Source organism: Oryzias latipes, chromosome 17 (genome assembly GCF_002234675.1).
Source record: "Oryzias latipes chromosome 17, ASM223467v1".
Taxonomy (NCBI): Eukaryota; Metazoa; Chordata; class Actinopteri; order Beloniformes; family Adrianichthyidae; genus Oryzias; species Oryzias latipes.
The window spans coordinates 12,535,165-12,556,141 of record NC_019875.2 but is presented as its reverse complement, the minus strand read 5'-3'; the positions used below and the strand labels follow the sequence as shown (position 1 = coordinate 12,556,141).

At 46.0% G+C, this 20,977-nt stretch overlaps 1 protein-coding gene across 3 annotated transcripts; it reads left to right on the top strand.

The window, feature by feature from the left end:
* The first annotated feature begins 5,197 nt into the window (after window positions 1-5,197).
* smg7 (SMG7, nonsense mediated mRNA decay factor) lies at window positions 5,198-20,421 on the top strand. Of its 3 annotated transcripts, none has more exons than XM_023965205.1 (23): window positions 5,198-5,310; window positions 5,849-5,880; window positions 7,889-8,006; window positions 8,097-8,229; window positions 8,314-8,485; window positions 9,408-9,479; window positions 11,534-11,684; window positions 11,759-11,894; window positions 13,761-13,917; window positions 13,984-14,143; window positions 14,214-14,284; window positions 15,122-15,182; window positions 15,269-15,388; window positions 15,467-15,878; window positions 15,951-16,092; window positions 16,649-16,992; window positions 17,070-17,369; window positions 17,538-17,687; window positions 17,955-18,038; window positions 18,126-18,267; window positions 18,355-18,525; window positions 18,601-18,758; window positions 18,846-20,421. In XM_023965205.1, the coding sequence occupies exons 1-23, from the start codon at window positions 5,285-5,287 to the stop codon at window positions 18,957-18,959; spliced, it is 3,426 nt and encodes a 1,141-aa protein (XP_023820973.1). In that variant the 5' UTR covers window positions 5,198-5,284; the 3' UTR covers window positions 18,960-20,421. The 3 variants fall into 3 exon arrangements, with proteins under 3 accessions (XP_023820973.1, XP_023820974.1, XP_023820975.1); XM_023965206.1 differs by having other exon boundaries at window positions 17,070-17,370; window positions 17,542-17,687; XM_023965207.1 differs by lacking the exon at window positions 17,538-17,687.
* Window positions 20,422-20,977: the final 556 nt, after the last annotated feature.

Genomic DNA, 20,977 nt, shown 5'->3' with positions numbered 1-20,977 from the left:
GTGTTAGCTTTAGCATGGCTTGTCGGTTTATTTGCCTTCGGTTGTCAAAATTTACTGGCTTGTGCAACTTTTCAGTGGACCTGGTAGCAAGGCAACATTGGTTGAATGCAGTTGACATAGAATCCATCGAACTCTGTACTGGTCATGAGATTTAAAATGAATGTTTCACTCGGGATTGTTTGTACGTTATCCTTCTCTTAGCTTTCATGCTAGCGTCATTTCAACACTCAGACACGGTCCCCTTCGGTCTTGATCATATGAAGGTGGAGGAGAAAAACCTGCAACTTCCACAGGTTTTGTGGAGAAACTGGCATCACTTTGCTCCGTACCACGCAGTGGGACTACATTACCTCAAGTTCATCTCACTGTCAATCACAGATACCCAATACACCTCCCCTGCTCCCCAAGTCACTCTGCTGGAACTTAATTTTATTTTTTTAATAACTCAAATGTCATAGATTTTATATTGTAACCATATACATATACACCTCTTGGCCAGGTCACCCTTAAAAAAAGTTTCCTCATCTCTCTGGGTTTTATAACTGGTTAAATACTACACAACAAAAGATGGTCATAGAACAACAAAGTGCAAACATTCACCCTTTATTGCAGAGTAAAATTCAGTGAAAACATGGACAGATTAAAACATCAAAATTTAAGCAAATGTGGGATCTCTACTGATTTGAATTTTATTTAAACTGGAACTAATTTTCATAACATCCTTACATACAATGAAGTCCCTTGAACAATACAGCAGTATTTATTTGAACTCTGTCTTGCTCCCTTCAGTCTCTCTTCTTCTGTATGTAATTATGTCGCCTAAATTAAGTTCTAAACAAACGGGACAGTAAAGATGTAGGTCAACTCCCAAACGGTCTGAATTACACAATGGGTTGATGTCGTCTTGCAGTTCCAACATTTGTGGACCCAAAAGGGGACTGTCCCATACCAGGACATTGATCCCAGGATGAGGTTCAGTCATGGATCCACTCTCCTCCCATTCATTCTCTGGAACCAGCATACCCTGACAAAAAAAAAAAAGATACTGTTTATGAACAGCACTGTTTTTTTTATGTTTTAGATTATGTATGAACAGAGACCCACTAATAATGACTTATATTGTTTCTAGCAGGCAGACCTCATATCTCCATAACTGTTTATAATTTGCAAATAAGTGACTCTTAACAAAGTAGTGAGATTAGTACAGCTGATGGCTCATAATGCCATGCATTGTGATGCATTTTGAACTTGCAGATGTGCTATTCTTCCTACTTGATTTAAAAAACCAAACAATTTAGGGAAATAGTTTGCACCACACAACAATAATACTTTTCATTCATTTTTGATGAAAATTCCTTGTAGTCATTGTGATTTCATTATACTGTTCTTGATACTTTCCACTTTAGTCGAACTGCACACAAATCAGTTGTCCAGTACAGTGAGATTAAATAAAGCAGTGTTTTTCAACCAGTGTGTGTGCCGCGGCACACTAGTGTGCCGTGGGAGATGGTCCTCATTAACTGATCTAAAAACATTTCCCATCTCCAGGAAATCAGCTCTTTGTTAATCCAAACAGGCACTGATAAAACACTGAGTAGTTAGGAATATAAAAGATCTTAAAATGACTTTTTCTTTGTGTTTATTTAATTCTATAAAATACATTTTGATAAGGTTGACGGTGCCGCGATTTAGCTGCAGCTATAACTGTGTAAGGAAAAGTCGCGCCCCTTTAACTGTCTCCGCCAATCATTATTGAAGGCTTGATCACATGTCATCAGTCTGACCAATCAGAAGTGGTTAAAGTTTTCCCTTCCTTGTTCTTAATTCTGCTGATAAAGTCGCTCAGTTATAACAAAAATACCAGCTAAAGCTCGTCTTTAGCGGTGTAACTTTCCACAGAGTCCAGTGTCAGACCGTGGAACAAGTGAACAAAGGTTGAAAAACACTGAAATAAAGCACTTACCCGGGGATCAGAAACAGGGTTCTGGGTCAAGCCCAACTGCCACAGCTGATTTGGTGTCATGCTTTGCTCCGTCCTGATTGGATGGCTGTCCCACGCGTCACTAAAGACATCCAAACTGGCCTGAATGCGTGGTAGAAAAATATAGTGGCAGCAGAATACGTGATGTTACCGATATTGAGCAAGTCTTGGTCCTCAGGAGAGTGCAGGATGTTGTAATATAAACCAGTAACAGTCATGAAGACATCACACCAGAGGAGCTCAATCCTGTATTTGGAAAAAAGCAAAAAGAAATATTATATTGTCAGATTTATTTTTAATACATCATTCACTTTTATGTTTATATTAATGCGTCTAAAACTAGGTTCAACTCACCGTTGATTGTGTGTACACTTTTGCTGCAATGAAGCTGTTTGTGTCAGTTCTACGTACTGTGAGCATCAACTCAGCTATGCCCACATTTTGTCCTCCGTGATCTCCTCTCACCCTGACAATAACATGAAAATCGTGTCTCAAACACATAATTACAAATGCATCGCCAATACGGTACACATCAATTTAAAATGTAATGTTCTTATGTATGTTGCCAATAAGTAGAATTTCTAGGTTAGACAAATTGCAGGAGTGGGTTACATGTATCACTGGGGAAAAAATTGAGGTGAGAGAGACTGTTAAGGGGGGGTAAAATGTTATTCATGAGGGGAAAGAGTTTTAGAGTTGCCTTTGTTTTCAGAGGAGTCTAAAAAAAGTTATTTTATTTTTGTACAAATAACCAAGTGCTTATACTGCCCGATATGTGAATAAAATATTTCTTTATGAATAACATGAATACCTCAGAGGTAATCCATACACGTTCACAGCGTCACTGAAGAAGGCCAAGTGGGTGTCTGCACAGTTGTTCTCTGCTATATTCAGGTACAAGATCTATGGAATACAAGTACAAATACTTTCAACTGGCAGATATTTACAGGGGCAAAAATGCTAAATTCCCAATTGATAGGTAAAACAGTAATACAATAGGATGATAAAATATGAAATAGAATAGAATAGAAAGGTATTTAGGATGTCACACTTCAGCAATTCCTAGAGAATAAATAAAAACACGACAAACATGGATTAGATCATTTAGCTGTCTGAGATTAAATTACATAATTTTCAAATATTAGAAAGGGGAATTTTTTAAAACACTCTTGCTATGATAACTTGAGCTTGTAGTAAAGAACAGCTTTAAAAAAAATCAGAGACAAGACACTGATCACAGGAAGCCTGTGTGTAATACTTACAGTAACTTCTACTCAAATCACTGTTGACAGCTGATTTCTCCCATCCGCCCTTTCTGTGACTACTTATCGACTACAAAACAGACTAAAAACATAATGTTTGGGATTCTTGTCATTTCGTCATTGGAAGTAAAGATACGGGGAATTTAGTGGCTGTCACTCTGACACAATCTCACAGGGCTTTTCAGCACAATACGGGTTCTAACGTTAGAAACTTAATGAGGCTTCTTTCATTCAACAGTGGATTCACGTCTGTTATATTTACAAAATGCAGTTTTCATGAATGTCATATGAATTAACTTTGTTGCACAATCCACCCCGTCTTAAAGTCTGGGTTGTGAAAAGACTGTGTCTAACTTTAACCCGGATCGCGTTTACATAAAGGCAGCACACGGAACAGCTAACTAGCTAGCTAGTTAGCATAGCATCAGTGTTTAAACAAATCCCCGTCTCCAAATCAATACTTTTTATTAAACTTTCTGTGCTGCTGTAAATCCGGCATGTTTTCCCCTTAGTTCCTTATGAATCATGTTAAGAACCTACAGATTGGCTGTATATCTAGCTTGAACCGACGCGCTAGCTTAAACTTCCCTCACACTCACAGGGCAGACAGACAGAATTTGAGTCAAAAGCCGGCTAGTTTCGAGGCCCCTGGTTGGTTGTAGTTACTCGTGTTGTGTGAAGAGCTGGTATGCCAAGTATAAAACTTGACAAAACCATCATAAGTCCTCCCCCGCTTTCATAAAAAATATGACCGCACAGGCTAAGCTAAGCTAATTTGCGGTGGGGGTACTCTGCAAACGACTCGGCTGAAATGTTCATAAAGCATTCACACATGTCACTTGGCCAAGGAGAACGCTTCAACTTAGTATTCAATAACATTACAGGACGTACAACGAGGGAATAATAATCAAATAAGTGCATTACTTACGGGCTGAGACTGATCCCTTTCAGAAGACCTCTCCGCCATGTTTGCCGCCCGCGTCCTCCCAACTGCTGTGTTGAACAGCTCCCTCCCTCGTCAGTTGAGAGTGAAGAGTGTAAGGGGCCATTCGATTGGCTAAAAGCGAACCCGCCTGCTTTGCCAATTAGTTTGATTGACAGATTCACTAGCCAATGGTGAGATTAGTCGACCCGCTCCGTCAGATGAGTCTCAATATTCACCGTAGAAAAATCTCTCACACACACGGGGAGATTCACAAACGAGAACGGGATTTTGAATGCACAGTCTGCAATTCGAATGATCTGTGAGTTCACATCACATGTGTACCTAAAAATCACGTTTGTGAAGCACTTAGTCTGCATTTCTGATACATTTATTGTGAATTTCTAAAATGTTTTTGTGAAAAACAGTGTGCACATTTGTGAGAAACACTTATTGTGCATTTGTAAAACATTTAGTGTGCATTGTGAAACACAATGTGTGTGTTTGTGAAACACAGGGTGTGTATTTCCGAATTTATTTTTCACGTTTGCATAAAATGACATTTGTGAATCGGAGCGTGTGTATTTGTAAAACCGGTTGTGTGCATTTCTGATTATTGAGACTGAAATAACTCCATAGATGAGTATCCTGCCATTTAGCTACTCTGTCGCATGGGGGCGCTGTGATAAAGCAAATGAGGTCTCATCAGGATAGTTTGGTGCTGGTGGTATAAGCAACCATTAAAAAAGTATGTTTTAGAATCTCATAGTTTATAATAAAAAAAAAAAATCATACAGAAAATTTGCCAAGGTTTGTTCTCAGTTATTTTTCTGTTATTTTCCTCCGACTGTTTTTCCCCCAAACCAGTTTCAACACGAACTACTTTATTTAGCAGAAAATTCCCAAAGAAAGAAAAATATTTTAAGTTAAAGTTGTTGTTTTTTGTACAAAACCAAATTTTCACCTACCTGACGTCACTACAGGATGCGCGTAGCAGACCAAATCCTAGCCCCGCCCCTCGGTGCGCGCGGTCCCGCGCGGTCAGTCAGGAACAACATGGCGCCGGGAGCTGGTTAGCCTCGGGTCCAGCTCAGCCTGAATCCCTGGTTCCGGTTCAGGATGAATCTCTGCGCGCAGATCTTACGGTAAGAGGGGCGCGGGTTCGATCACGGGACGCGGTCACGCGATAGGAACCTTCGTAGCGGCTGGTCGTGCTGAAGGAGCGCACGTTTGTTTGCTAGCGCCGTAGCTAAGCGGAACCACCTCCTTAGCGCGAGTCTCAGTCTGTCCACAAACAAACAGGGCCCGCTCGCTGCCAGCACGCCTTCGATTACACAAAAATGTGATAAGACAGTGAGCTTGCGGACAGGTGAGCTGTGAGTGACGTGGTATGCTGGTTCTAGCCGCCGCGTGCCACAGAGAATGCTAGCATATTTCTGCGCATGTCTGTTTCGCTTATATCTGGTAAGATGTGTTAGTGTTAGGTCTGTTTGTTTGTGTGAACCCGCTGCATGACGGGCACTAGCTAATGATGACTTGGATGTTAGCCTCCTCCCGCGACAGCGGAGAGGAAGTGCCGCGCGACGGACTTTTGAAGTCAGCTGTTCGTTCACGCGCTCTGTTTACGTGGTTGTGCGCGCGTGCGCTGGTCCCGTCTAACCTGATTTTCTGTTTCCGGTGCAGTCAGGCAGAAGCGCTGAAGGCGGACATGACAGGTGAGTCCCACACACACACAAACTCACACTAACACACACACACTCACGCACGTCTGGGCCCAGTTTCCAGCTAAGGTTGTTTAAGTTTAAAATCCAGACTGAGTGCAGGCTGATATGACAGAAGTTCAGGCTAAACAGCTGGGTAGTTCCTGGTCCGAGTTTGTTGTCACATGGACTAATAATTAGGACTGGATACTACTGACTTGCAGCAGGTTTACTGAACATAACTGAGTTCCATTCAGGCTCCACATTCACAGAATTCACCTGTAAGCCATGATCAGACGTGTTTTTATGAGGCGAGAGATTCCATTTCAGTAGATTTATTGATGATGTAGAAAAACAACATTTTGTGCAGGTTCACATCAGAAGATTTGTCTGGAATCTTCTCTGTTTCACCCTGACAAACATTTCATTTAATGTTTCCTAAAGTCTCATTATTGGAACACATTTCTTTATCGTTGTGAATCGTGTTTGGTTTTTTCCCCTCGGAAAATCCCCTGACAAACGGTTCTGTGTTTCTACAAACATTTAATAAAGATGGGTTTGAATAGGGATCAATAAAATGATGCATTCTGAAATACTTGAAGCACAGAAGTACGTTTGTGTTTAGAGAATCGTCCCTTTGGTAATGTTCACTCGTCTTCATCACACTGTCTGTTAGTGAAGAAGACTATGAAAACTGAAGCTCTGTTCATGAACCTGCTGATAGTCAAACTGTCATAGAGTTCAGACAGTCAAATGATCTTTAGTGTGTCATAAAGATCATCACTCTTCATCCTGAAGCTGAAAGCTTTGACTGCCAGAAAAGACTCATGAAGCGTCATTTAGTCTGCATCAGACTTATTCTTTGAATACAAAACAAGCAGGGAAATTAAAAATGGGTTTTTATAGATTTAAAACAATTATAAATACCAATCACCACTCAGATATACAAACTTCAGTATGAACAAATGCAGAACATAATCAGGTTTTTTAATATAAATCTTGTAGAAAATACAACATACATTAAGGACAAAACCCTTAAAGTAATAGTAAAATTTTAATGTTTTTCACTTTATTTTTCTGATATTCCTGTTTGTTTTTTCCTAATCATAAATATTCTTCTTTGCCATTTTTTGTGTCGGAGAAAGTCTTGATCGTATTTCATCACAGAGCATTCATCGTTGACTAGGCCTGCACAATAAACGGCAAATTTATGGTTATCACAACATCAAGCTGTGTAATATATGCATATCGCAAAAGACAGCGACAATTGCAATATATGGTTACCTTAAATGTGCTAAAACAATCTTATGGCAACTTGAAATATTTAACGAATCAAATAAATACATGTATGCATTTAACCAATCAGATGGAGCCCTTTTATGTTAGATGTTCACCTCCTATGTAGACCAGGGTCATTTGGATTATAAGTTTGAAACTGTGGCGATGAAATGGAAATGATGTTTTTGGTTGTTTTGCTCTTTGTTTAAATACCGCAAATTATATCGCCATCGCAATATTGATCACTAATATGGCATATCCCGAGTTTTCCTCATATTGTGCAGCGCTGTCGTTGACATTTAAGGTTATGTGTTTTTTCATATGTCATTTTCATATTAAGCTGCTTTTGGTCTTCTTTCTAGTTTCCTCAAAAACATGGATTTCCCTCTAGAATTCATTTGAACAGACATTTCTGCCCCCGTGTCACTTTGCTGCTGCAGTATTTTAAATGGATTCTGTTGTGGACTCATGTCTTGACATTGACAGGAAAAAGTGTGTGAATGTAGTTTTTCCTTTAGTCCTAGTCTGTAAATGATGAAGATGTTCTGCAGCAGCTTTGTTTATGTTCCTCATGGTCATGAAAATGCAGCTATCTGTTGTTTCCACACACTGTTGCTGTGTTTTGTTTTTATTTGAATCTTCTTGTTTTTTGTTTATCTGTTGAATCTCTACAACAAATGTGGGGATTTTCCGAGGGTTTTCCTCAGGACCTGTGGTGAATCTGTGTCCGTCTGTGTGTGTTCAGACTCAAAGCTGGGGGCCGCAGAGGTGTGGACGTCCCGCCAGGCCCTGCAGGATCTGTACCAGAAGATGCTGGTCACAGACCTGGAGTACGCTCTGGACAAGAAGGTGGAGCAGGACCTGTAAGCGGCCCCACCCCCCAATGCTCTCGCTGCAGCAGCGCGCACGTCAGTCAGCCCCCCTGCTTTATCCCGTTGTCTGTGTATGTGCAGCTGGAACCATGCCTTCAAGAACCAGATCACCACACTGCAGAGCCAGGCCAAGAACCGGGCCAACCCCAACCGCAGCGAGGTCCAGGCCAACCTGTCCCTGTTTCTGGAAGCAGCCAGTGGCTTCTACACTCAGGTACCTTCCACCCTCTTCTCCCCCCCCCCCTTGTGCAGCTGCTGTGTCCCGGGTCTGTGAGTGACCAGGATGCTCTGCTTCCAGCTGCTGCAGGAGCTCTGCACGGTCTTTAACGTGGACCTGCCCTGCCGGGTTCGCTCATCCCAGCTCGGCATCATCAGCAACAAGCAAGGCAGCGGCGGCGCCATCGTCACCCCCCAGCCCAGCTCCTGCTCCTACATCTGCCAGCACTGCCTGGTGCACCTTGGAGACATCGGTGAGGGGCTGATCATCTTTGAGCGGGGCCTCATAATTACTATTGTATGTCTCTTAGTCCTTATAGCACCATTGAGTGGCAGCAGATACAGCCCCCCCCCCCCCATGTCACAGCTGTCCAGTTCATGCAGCAGGAGCTTCCAGCTGCAGTGAGAGCAGCAGATGTTCATGTCTGAGTCCAGATGACCTCTTAGATTCTCCTGAAGCTGCAGCAGGATCCTGATCCTAACAGGATGTGAAGGAGGCAGAGCTTCATGGGAAAGTCAGGAAAGAAGCCAGAAGATCAGGAATCAGCAAAGATGTGATGCAACTGCTTTAAAAATATTCAAAGGAAAATACTGACAAATAAAGAGATGCTCTTCCATATGTAAATTATTAAAATAATGACAAAAATCTGTCTAAAAGAACTAAAACGAACATTAAATGAAGCAGTGGCTCAGGCGGTTCAGTAGGTCGTCCAATGATCGAAGGGTCGCCGGTTTGATCCCCGCTCCCCCCAGCCAACTATCGTTGTGTCCTTGGGCAAGACACTTCACCCTCCTTGCCTCCATTGTGGCTCCACTGGTGTGTAAATGTCCCGGTGATGGTCAGAGGGGCCGTAGGCGCGAACTAGCAGCCACGCCTCTATCAGTCTGCCCCAGGGCAGCTGTGGCCACATCAGTAGTTACCGTCACCAAGTATGAATGAATAATGGACACACTGTAAGCGCTTTGAGTGACTTAAAAAGCGGAGCTAAATCTAATCCATTATTATTATTATTATTATTAAATGAGTAATGTTTGTTTGTTTGTCTCCCTGAGTAGCCCCCCACCCCCCTTCTTGCAGCAGTGATGAAACAAGAACTTTATTTTGAAATTTGTTTTAGGGAGAGAAGTAAACCCGGGTTTTAAGCTTCAGCTGACCTCTGACCTCTTCTGTTTCAGCGCGTTATCGGAACCAGACCAGCCAGGCGGAGTCGTACTACCGTCATGCCGCTCAGCTGGTTCCTTCAAACGGTGAGTCAGAGCCTCCGTGATGGCGCCGAGCAGAGCAGCGGCCATGTTTATGCTCCTTCTGTGTGCAGTGGGCGAGAATTCATTTTTGACTCGCCAGTCAAGTTGGACGGTTGATTAAAAACAATCGACAGGCCAAACATATCTTCTAACAGCCAAATGACTATACTATTTTCCACAGAAAAACCTGAGGTGTTCTGCATTATAAACCGATATGTTGAATGCAAACAGAGAGTAAGTCATGGCAGAATTCAAACACAACCTTAAAAAAAACATTTAAGAAAAAAAACCTTTTCCATTGATTTCTAATCGGTATATTTTCTCTCTACTTTTGGCATTTTCACACCGCAAACATTATTTTTTTTATCACAAATACGTTTTTTTTTTGTTTCTTTAGTGCAGCAGCACAGCACTGTGCTGAAAAAAGCCCCATGTACCCCCCCTCCCCATGAAAAGAGAAGTGTCAGTCACCTGCAGTCCAAACCAGCTGAAATTTATGAAGATTCATTACATTATTTACAAAAATGAAACCGCAAAAAACAAATTCAGAAATGGTATGAACACATCAAGGACGTCTTCTAACTGTCATGTCAAATCAAAACACGCTGAGAAAACAGATTTACTAGAGGGGGGCAGATGGGCAGAAAATGCCCTTTATTCCTAATTCTGCCTCCAGGTGATTACATTTGATATTAAACCATAACAGAACCAGCCTGATAACTTTATAATGTTTTGGATTCTTGTCATGATGTCATTGACTGTGAAAATGCTGCGCTGACATGAGGGGGGGGGCTCTGCTTTCTTCAGCATGCTAATGAAGTTGCATACAAAAGTGGATTCACATCTGTTGTTATATTTAGAAAATGTTTTAAAAAGTTTTTTTTTTTAAATATGATATTAATGAATTTAGCTGTATTTTTTCCGACACGTCTTATTGTTTGATTTGTGAAAAAACGGTCAGACATTTAGGGCCAACTAAAGGAAAACTCCGGATATGCCATATTAGTGATCAATATCGCGATGGCCATATAATTTGCGGTATTTAAACAAATAGCTAAACAACCAAAAACATCATTCCTGTTTCATTGCAACAGTTTAAAAATTATAATCCAAATGACCCTGGTCTACATAGGAGGCAAACATCTAACATAAAAGGGCTCCATCTGATTGGTTAAATGCATACATGTATTTATTTGATTCGTTAAATGCTTCAAGCTGCCATAAGATTGTTTTAGCACATTTAAGGTAACCATTTATTGCAATTTTCGCTGTCTTTTGCGATATGCATATATCACAGCTGGATATCGCGATAACCATAAATTTGTGGTATATTGTGCAGGCCTATCGTACGTTAAACCAGACTACGGTCGCACATTAAGGACACACGGAACGGCTCATTAGCATAGCATCGTAACATTTAGCATCATGGCATCAGTGTGTAACAACACTGCTGTCTCCAAATCAACACATTTTATTCAACGTTGTGTTGCTGCTATAAGTCCAACAGGTGTATCCTCCAGTTCTTCTGGATCCTGGTAAAAATGGTCACATGTCCCGCTGCTTCATCAGCTAAACGTTACACAGACAAGTGTACAGAAGTTACAGGAGAAGGTTTGTCATGTCACACGCACTTGTGTACCTCGCCTTTTTTATTTCTCAGCCTTGCAGAACATGCTCCTCTTTGTTGATGTCTTTTTCATGTCTGATTGTAGCGAGAGGCGGGCGGGCTAACCTTACTCCCAACAACGGAAACCCTAGAAAGCGGAGTGATGGGAAAGTAAAATCCTGATTTTCCCAAAACTAAATCTACTAAAACAACAAATTTGAAATGAATTGATAAAAAATAATATATATATATATATATATATATATATATATATATATATATCTCTTTTTACCAGCCTTTAACGCTAACAGCAGAGGAGGAGCATGAAAACAGTTCACCTGAAGAAGGGCTAATGAACATGACTAAATTGACGCAAATATTTACGCAGCGTGTGGCGAGTCGCCCTCTAACGCTGAGTGCTAACTTTAGACCCTGCCTGTGTGTCTTGCAGGTCAGCCCTACAACCAGCTGGCCATCCTGGCCTCCTCCAAAGGAGACCACCTCACCACCATCTTCTACTACTGCCGCAGCATCGCTGTCAAGTTTCCCTTCCCGGCCGCCTCCACCAACCTGCAGAAGGCGCTGTCCAAGGCCCTGGAGAGGTAACCGCTCCCCACGAGGGTTCAGGTCAGTTTGATGAGGAGCCTGAGAGTTAGAAATTCTTCCTCTTCTGCAGTCGCGACGAGCTGAAGTCCAAGTGGAGCGTGTCCGACTTCATCAAGGCCTTCATCAAGTTCCACGGTCACGTGTACCTGACCCGGAGCGTGGAGCAGCTGGACGCTCTGAGGCAGAAACTGGAGGAGCAGTTCCAGGTAGGAAGTCTACAGGTTACATTTACGGTTTTTACATTTTAACTGGGATTTCTTTCTGACAGTAGTTTTGTTTTAATGTAAATTTAGATTATTTGGCAAATAAGGTCATATAGAGGGTTCACACTGACACTATTTAATCACGGAGCTTTGCTTTTCCTACAGTAGTGTAAGTGAAGCCTCATGTCAGTAAACTACTCAGATATGGTGATTTCGCTCAAAAGATAAATACAGGAGTCTTGACACAGAAAAGGTTCATGCACCTGGACTCTTGCTTAATGTTCTTGGAGCTGTTAGAGTCTGTAATCCTATCCAAGCACCTGACATTTATACCGTCACGCTGCACAGGTGAGGATCTGAAGGCTTAAAGAACCTGAACGACCTCTGCGTCCTAATGTTTTGATGCCGTTCACATTCCCTGTTACTCTTCTTCACTGAAGCAGACTTGCACACGGGTGTGTTCTTCTGAGGGACAGTTGTTTAGAAAAGACTGCTGATAAAAACTCTGCAGACAAGATCATCACTGTGAAAAGGGAGATACAAACTCGTGTTGAATAGGATACGACCCCTTCGTCCAATCAGCACATAAACCTCCATGTCAGTCAACCTTCATGCAGTAAAAAAGAAAAAACTGCAGCAAAATCAGCTGATGGCCCAACGTGTAGCTGCTGCAGTCCACTGATTCCTCCTACAATGATCTGCTGAAGAACCACATCATTATCTCTTCATCCTTTTTCCATCGTCTGTATGAAGACAGCCAGCAGTTTTAACAGGAATTCATTAACTATAGTTTCCATCAGATTCCTGTTCAATTCTCTATAATGCTTCCAGCCAATATGGCGTAGGCAACACACCTTTTTGGCACAAGTTTTTTTATTTTATTTTGATCCATCAGTCATTTTTAACAGATTCAAAGTTGTGCCAGCAAAAATTCCCAATTTCAATTTGTAAAGCCTCGACGTGCAACCCATGGAGGTGGTGGTGGTGGGTGATGATTTTCAGTGTTAGGTCACTGTAACTCAGATCAGAGGTCATGACGTCTATTTGGCTGCCGCGCGAGGTCAAATATCTGAAATTTGGTAAAAAATTTACATCCTGTCAACCAATCAGGAACTCAGTTTTGTGACCTGTTGATCAGCAGGTGGAGTCTAAAACCAACATGGAGGAGAATCAGATCGTTCTCCTCCAGAGCTTTACCATATTTTTCTCTTTTGCATTGAGGCCATAAAAAGTGGTATTCTTCTTTTCTCCCTCCGCGGACTACGAGGACAGTCAGTGTGTTACAGAGACACGGAAGTGCGGCTGACAGTGTCTGTCATTCAGACACAGCTCGTGCAGCAGGGATGAAGCTCACCGTACTGGGAGAGTCTCTCATCAACCCGGACGTAGAGACGTGATTACTGAAGCTTTTGCAGAGCTCTTCAAAAAAACAACAACAAACTTTATCTCTTAACATCAGCCTTTCCTTCTGTGCATCGTAAATGAGACACAGTCAATGGTTCCATGTACTGATGAGGCTAACAGTAGCTCCTCCCACATGTGGTCGTAGTGTCAGGTTTATGAAAACCTTTTTAAACGAGCGTCAAGCATCAAATTCAGTTCAGGAACAAAGGTGGAAGACCTGAATTTTTGCAACTCCATGGATTGTATCAATATGAATGATCTAAACTACATGTCACTATAATTGAGTCTCTAAATCTGTGTTGTTGGGCTTTTTAAGATGATCAATGCTTGTAACTCAGTGTTACATTGATTTAAAACAATTCTAAAGGTGGTCAAAAGTCTTCATTGAACTCAGATTGATGTATGGCCTGTGAAAGTGGCTCCCTCTGCTGGCCGTCTCTGAGCGCTTTATGGCTCTGTGTGCAGCGGCTGATCCTGCAGAAAGCCTTCAGCTCCCAGCAGCTTGTCCACATCAGCGTCATCAACCTGTTTGAGCTGCATCACCTCAGAGACCTGACGGCGGATGAGCGCAGCTTCAGCTGCGAGCAGCAGACCTGCTGGTTCCAGCTGCTCGGCCTCTTCAGTAAGACTGCAGACCTTCTCCTTTAAAGGTCTGAGTGCAGTCCATCAGTTATTTTTGTCTCCTCAGTGTCCTTCCTGGGCCTGATGTGCAGCCGGGTTCTGCTCAACAAGAACCAGGACGAGGAGATCATGGGCGAGTGTCCTCTGCCGGCCATCAAGTTGTCTTTGGACTGGCTCCGGTTGAGGCCCAGCGTCTTCCAGGAGTCCGCTGTGGAGCAGAGGCAGCAGTAAGTTCCTCCTTCGCTCACACGGAAATGTCCTTCTCTGCTGAGTATTTACCTCCTCCCTCCCTCTCAGTATCTGGGCTTGGCTGGTGTCCATCCTCAACAGCTTCCAGCCCAGAGAGGAGGACCTGTCCTGCTCCTCAGGTAGGACAGAGCTCCTGTGGCTCCGTCTTTAATCTCACAGGTTCTCTGGAGAGCTTTCAGCCTTTCATCAGGGTCAGGAGGAGGGGTTGACAGAATGATAATGAGCTTTGTCTTCACAGTCAGCTCTGCCTTTTTTTACAAAAAGCTAAAAGTCCACATCACTCGAGATATTCAACCGTTCAACCTAAAGCTCCACTCCTCATTCCGAGCAGACCATTTCACCTGGGGAGGGGGGGGGGTCTCATTCCTGACCAGGAACCATAGCCTTAAGCTACGTTAACAGCTGCCTCCTCCAATGAAAAGTCCATGTAAACATGCGTAAATGTGCATTTTGGTGTCCAAATTCTGGCATTATTTTTATGACAGTTTTTGAGCACTACGTACAAAACACTGGATCACTGAAACCGCGTTGAAAGAGAAACCAGCTCAACCAATCAGGGACTCTGACTTAGTAGTGTTGCATGCATGCCGTCCTCCTTTCTGTCATGGAAGTGACAACTGTTTACAAATTGATCATGAAGGAGAAATGAATAGTTGCAGTTTGTGCCCGGCTGCTATTATAGGACACCAAGTCTTTTTATATACTGTGCCCCATTATGCTGCTCATCCTCCTGACAAAGATCCACAAACTGTAAGCAGGCATCAAAATTTATATCTCAGAGGTTCCCAGAAGATCTTGTCTCCAATTCCACAAAGGCACAAACGGATGTTCTGACTCCCAGGATCTCTATAGGATATCAGCAAAAAGGAGGATTAGGTCTGGTTTTTCTCTGCCAGAACCAGTTCCTGCACAATCTCAGGTTGACTTGACGCTGAGGATGTTTGTTTTTTTCACAGCTGCGCCCCTGCCAGAGGAGTTTGAGCTGCAGGGTTTCCTGGCTCTGCGGCCCGCTCTCAGGTACCACCCTCCTCTTCCTCGCTGAGGCCAGCAGATAGGGAAGCCTCCATTCCACATGGATGCTGAGGCTTGTTCGTGTGTTCCAGGTGTTTGGACTTCTCTAAAGGCCATCAGGGTATCCTGGTGGACAGGGACGGGCTGCCGGTCCACGCCCGGCACCAGCGGCTCGCCAGTCTGGGAAAGTGGGTGTGTGACACCCAGCCAGGGTGAGAATCCTTCCTCTGAGGGGGGGTGTTCAGTTTACTGCCTCCTCAAGCTCCTCCTCATTCGCCTCCTCTCTGCAGGCTGATGCAGTGCCACGTGAGTGAAGATGGCCTCCTTGTCTTCCTGACTGATATTCCGGAGCAGGCCATCGAGGAGCCGCAGGAGAAGGAGGTGCCGGTGCTGCAGGAGTCGTCCAACGGCGAGCAAAATGACGGCGGAAACTCAGGCCTGAAGTCGGTGCTGTCTGCCGGGAAGACGCAGAGCTCGTGGTCGGATGGCGGCGAGCGGCCTGTGGTCACCTTCAAGGAGAACATTAAACCCAGAGATCAGAGCCGCGAGCCCGCTAGAACCCCAGTGCTGAAGGACGCCAGCAAAGAGCGCCGGGACTTCCTGAAGGGGAACGCTGGGAAAGTAGAGCCAAAGAGGGACGGCAAGAGGAAGAGCGAGGTGAAGAAGAGCCCTCTCGACAAGCCTGCAGATGCCGGCAAACAGGTGGGGGCCAGTCAGTCATGTGATGCTGCTTGTTTGGGGGGGCCGCACACTGATCGAGTGACTCTACTGCAGGTGAAGGCGCAAATGGAGCTGAGGAAGACTCCGGTTTCCGAAGTGAAGAAGACTCCTGGCACTCAAACGCAGACCACCTGCTCCTCCCAGTTTATCCCCATTCACCACCCTGGAGCCTTCCCCCCCCTGCCCAGCAGGCCAGGTAGGGGCTGACTCCGCCTCCTCACCTCACACCTGGAGCGTCCTCAGAGAAAGACGTCCAGAAACATGATGGACACATTGGGTTGGAATCTTACTGATGCACCCCACTAATACTGACACTTCACACTTAACAGCAGGTGGCGCTGTTTGCTCTTTCTGTCACCTGCAGTCTCAGATCCCATTTCATTTAATAATTAAGCAGATATGGGCTTTGAAATAGATCTCCTGGTTTAGCTGAAGCCTCGCTACTTACAGTGAGGCAGAAAAGCATTTAGTCAGCCACCACTTGTGCAAGTTCTCCTACTTAAAAAAATGAGAGAGGCCTGTCATTTTTATCATAGTTATACCTCAGCTATGAGAGACAAAATGAGGGGGAAAAAATCCAGAGATTCACAATGTCTGATTTATAAAGAATCGTTATCATGATTTTATCCTTTGAGTAACTGAATCAGAAACCTGACATTCTGTAATAAAGCACACGACTGGAACGATGCTCCATCTAAAGCTGCTAACCCATTTGCATGCATTCACAGTCCCCTCTGCTTTGTTCTTCTCAGGTTTCCCGCCCTCCGCTTACGTCATTCCCCCCCCAGTGGCGTTCCCGGGGCTCCAGGTCAGTCCAGGATTCACCTTCTCTCCTGGAGTCTCTGTTCCCGGAAACTTTCTCCAGCAGGCCGTCCACAGCCAGGCGGGAGCTCAGGTTCAAGGGGGGAAGCAGTCCCACATTCCCTACAGCCAGCAGAGGCCCTCAGGGCCAGGCCCCATGACCCCGGGACCCCCCACATCCCAGCAGGCCTTGCAGCTCCAGGTTCAGGCCATGAGCCAGCAGCAGTCACCCACCAAGCCGGTGCATCAGGTGGGGCTGGGGAAGAGCCCCCCTCACCATCCAGGACTCCAGCAGGTCTGACCCCCCCCCCTTCCGCGGCAGAACCCCCACCTCCCAGTGCAAGGATTGACATGGTTGTTTTCTCTGAGCAGTTCATGCAGGTTCAGGATCAGCCCACTAAGATGTGGAGCCAGGCCGCCCTGCAGAAGATGCCCCCCATGCAGGTGTCCCCGAAGCAGCAGCCCCCCTTCTTCATGCCGCACCAGGAGTCCCTGAAGCTGTTTGAGCCCCCCCCACAGCTCTCCAGCGTGGACAACAAGTTCTCTGACGTAAAGATGCCAGACTTTCCCTGGGAGCCCTGGATGAGTGACATGAGGATGAAGAGACCCCCACCAGGGGTTGTCTGTGCAGACCAGGAGGCCTCGGTTGGCCCTCGAGGACCCCCCTTTGAGGTGAGCTGCAGAGGCCTGGGTTGGGGGGGGGGGGGGGGGGGGTGCTGTAACTTCCTGTTGCTCAGCTTCTAGAAAACTTTCCTCCTTTTTCACCTTCGTCTTACTGGCTTCACTCTGTCTCTTGCCCCCCCTCCCTGTCCTCCCTGTCCTTGCTTCATTTCTCACTAGGACAACAAGAGCTCGCCTCTTCTCCCCCCCGACCTGTTAAAAACTCTAGCAGACTTGGAGGCGGAGGAGGAGCTGCTCTTTGCTAAGCCCCCAGACTTCTTGCAGGCCTTGGCCGGTCCTCTGAGCTCTGCTCCAGGACCAAACATGTTTGTATGTAGATCTGCTGTCCTCCTCCCTGGCCCCGCCCACAGTGGAGCGGCTCTGTTCTGGTTGGTTGGTTGGTGTGAGTCCACAACTTAGGGCTGATCTTCCCCCGACAGTCTGCCTGTGATTGACATCTGTGAAGACGGCAGCAAACATTCCCCGGATCACACCAAACATCCCGCTCTTGCATGCTGGCTTTGCTGTCGGGTCCAGGATGTTAGAACTGTTTTGAAGTGGGGGGGTTGTTCTGACCTCTGCTGTGCTCGTTTACAGTCAAACCAGAGCAGGATGGAGAGCGGCCCAGAGCCCAGCAGCCAGTCTTCTTCCCTGCTGCCAATCCCAGGCTTTCCCATGCAGGTGAGGCCCCCCAGGAGTGAGAGGTGAAAAGCAGCGCAGCCTTTTCCTGCTTGATTGACAGATGAACACCTGGCTCTGTGGTTTCAGGAGTTCAATCAGAAAAGCATCTTCAGTCAGTTCTATGGCAAAAACCTGCCCCCCAGCTCCAAGCCGGAGGTGCAGCAGGAGCCGTCCCTGTACTCCCTGTTTGAGGGCACGCCGTGGTCCCCCTCCCTTCCTGCCAGTTCAGGTATGGTCACCTGTAAGGGGCTCATTGATGGCGCTGTGGAGCGTTTCTTTTTTTTTTTTTAATTGCACGCTTCTCTCTGATTGGCAGATCACTCCACCCCCGCCAGTCAGTCCCCCCACTCCTCCAACCCCAGCAGCCTGCCCTCGTCCCCCCCTACTCACAGCCATGGGGGCGTGCCCTTCTCCAACTTTGGGCCCATTGGTACTCCAGACAGCCGGGACCGCAGGGGTGCAGACCGCTGGAAGGCCGAAAAGAGCGGTGAGTGTGGCGTTGGAAGCATCTGAGCTCCTGCTGGGGGGGGCTCATGGATAATGAGCTCCTTCTATCCTTCAGGAGGTGTAAGCGGCTTCGGCTTGGACTACTTGCCGACTGCCCCCCCCTCCACGTTGCCCGACACCACCTGGCATCAGGGCGGGTCTACGGGCTCCTGGACCAATCAGGAGACTCCAATGGAAGAGTCGTCCTCCACTGTGTTGCTGGACAGCTTGAAGGTTGGTGGGGGCACAGATGGGTGTCCCTGCTGTGGGTCTCATCGGGGGGGGGCCGTCACAACACTAACCTTTACTGTTACCCCGCAGTCCATCTGGTCGAGCTCCATGATGCAGCCGGGCCCGTCGGCGCTGGAGCAGCTCCTCCTGCAGCAGAAGCAGAAGCAACAGCGGGGTCACGGCGCCATGAACCCCCCCCACTGAAGCTGGCGCTGTGCGGCGCTTTGTCCAGATGTGATCAGTTCACCACCAGGAGAAACAGGGGGGCGTGACACGACGTGAAGTTTGTAGATGAGCTCCAAATAAAGTGGGAAATTAAACCTGAAAATGGTGAAGCTGGGGAGGCAACGACCCCCCCCCAACACAGCTGAGTCACCACCCACACCGCCCTCAGCCGTTGAGGAGCAGTGGCGCCCCTCCCGGACTGGAGGGCGCAGGGATACCTTTCGCTGGGGTTTCCTTCAACTTGCGGAAATCTTAACTTTGAGGGACACCCCCTCTCCAACTGGACAGCCCCCCCTCACCAGGTCGGCCCCCCCCCCCCTTGATTTTATCAGCCGCCTCTTTTTAGAAGATCCCAGAAGGCGACGTATGCTCAGCTTTGAGGAGCGCAGGTTTTTGGCGCCTCGTTGTGCAGCCTGAAGCAGAGTCACTGTGGGAGGGCGAGGACCACGTGGAGGTCAGGTTCAGGGGGAGGTGGAAAAAAAAACAGGCCGGACTTTTACAACATTATTTCTTTGGAGGATGGAGACAGGTTTGGTGTTGCTGAGCTGGAAGAAGGCGGTGTTGCTCACTCCGACACATTTACTAAGAAAGAGCTCGGCCTTCACTAAGGCGGGGAGGGGAAGGGGGGGGACTCAAAAACTGTCAATCTTAGCTGTAGCGCGTAGGTTCAAGAGGTTGCAGATTCTCCATTAAAAAAGAGAAATGTGATTTGTTCATAGCGATTTTAGCTTCTAGGCTTCTCTTCTATGTCTTCTTGTTACTAACGAGAAAAAAAAGAAAGTCATAACCCCGCCCATTTAGCTAACCTGCATTTACGCTCTCTGTTTGTGTTCGCTGCAACTCTGGCGCCGGTTGGTGGCTCCGCCTTTCGTGAAATGTAGATGAGTGTTTGTGCTGCGTGTCGGCGGCAGCTTCCTCACTTCTGTCCACTGACGGCGGCTGAAGTCGGTCCAGGGAAAGCTGATGGGTCGAGGCGGGAAGGAGGATCCGGAGCGCCCAGCGGTTCTGTGTGGCTGCATGTGGTCCGAGTTCTGGAGCTGCTGCTCATGCAGAGCCGGTCCTTTCAGACTTCAGAGACTCCTTGCTTGTTTTCAACCTTCAAATCCTTGTTTCTGTGTTTTAAGGAGGCAGATCATGTTTACCTGCTCACTGATGCTGGAGGTGTGCGAGGGGCGGGGTTTCGGGGTGTGTCAAGCGTTCAGCGTTCCTGTTTGTTGAGAACCAATCAGAGTGCAGCTTTTGGGACAGGTGACCAATCCTTCTACTTCCTGTTTGAGCCAGCAGAAGTCACTTTTCCACCTGAAGAAACAGTTCTGGAGATCAGCCCGGTTTCATTGGCCCGCTGAAGGGGGGGCAGAGTGTATATTTTCCACGTGGTTGTGCTTTTCTGTGCATTTACCAGCTGTATCCGAAACCTAATAAATCTCATGAATGTGAGGAAGCAGTTGTCTTTGTTTTACCTCCAGGACCGGACCGGTTCTGCAGCAGAACTCAACAATAACTGTTGGAAACTGGGATCCATCTGGAAACTGAATCCTCAGGTTCCTCCTGGTTCTGTTCGGCGTGTGATTCGCTGTGACATCAGAAAACAAACTCATGTCTTGGACTCTTTGGGTTCTGACATTTTTTGGGTTGAATGTTTCAGGGTGAAGCGTGTGGAGCCAAACAAAAAGACCGAGTGACTTTAGAGCAGACGGTTTCACTCAACCTTTTAAAATAAAGCAGAACCAAAACAGACTTTTAACCGAAAATTTCACAGTTTTGCTTTTAACCCTTGTGCTATCTTAGATGACCCCATGACAAAGGTGGATTGTGAAGGAAAGGAATCTGGAGGGACAGATGGTGGTGGACTTTGTGAAGAGGATGGAAATGGCTGTAGTCAACACTTACTTCCAGAAGAGAGAGGAACATAGAGTGACATACAGAAGTGGAGGTAGGAGTACCCAGGTGGACTACATCCTATGTAGACGAGGTCATTTGAGAGAGGTTATTGACTG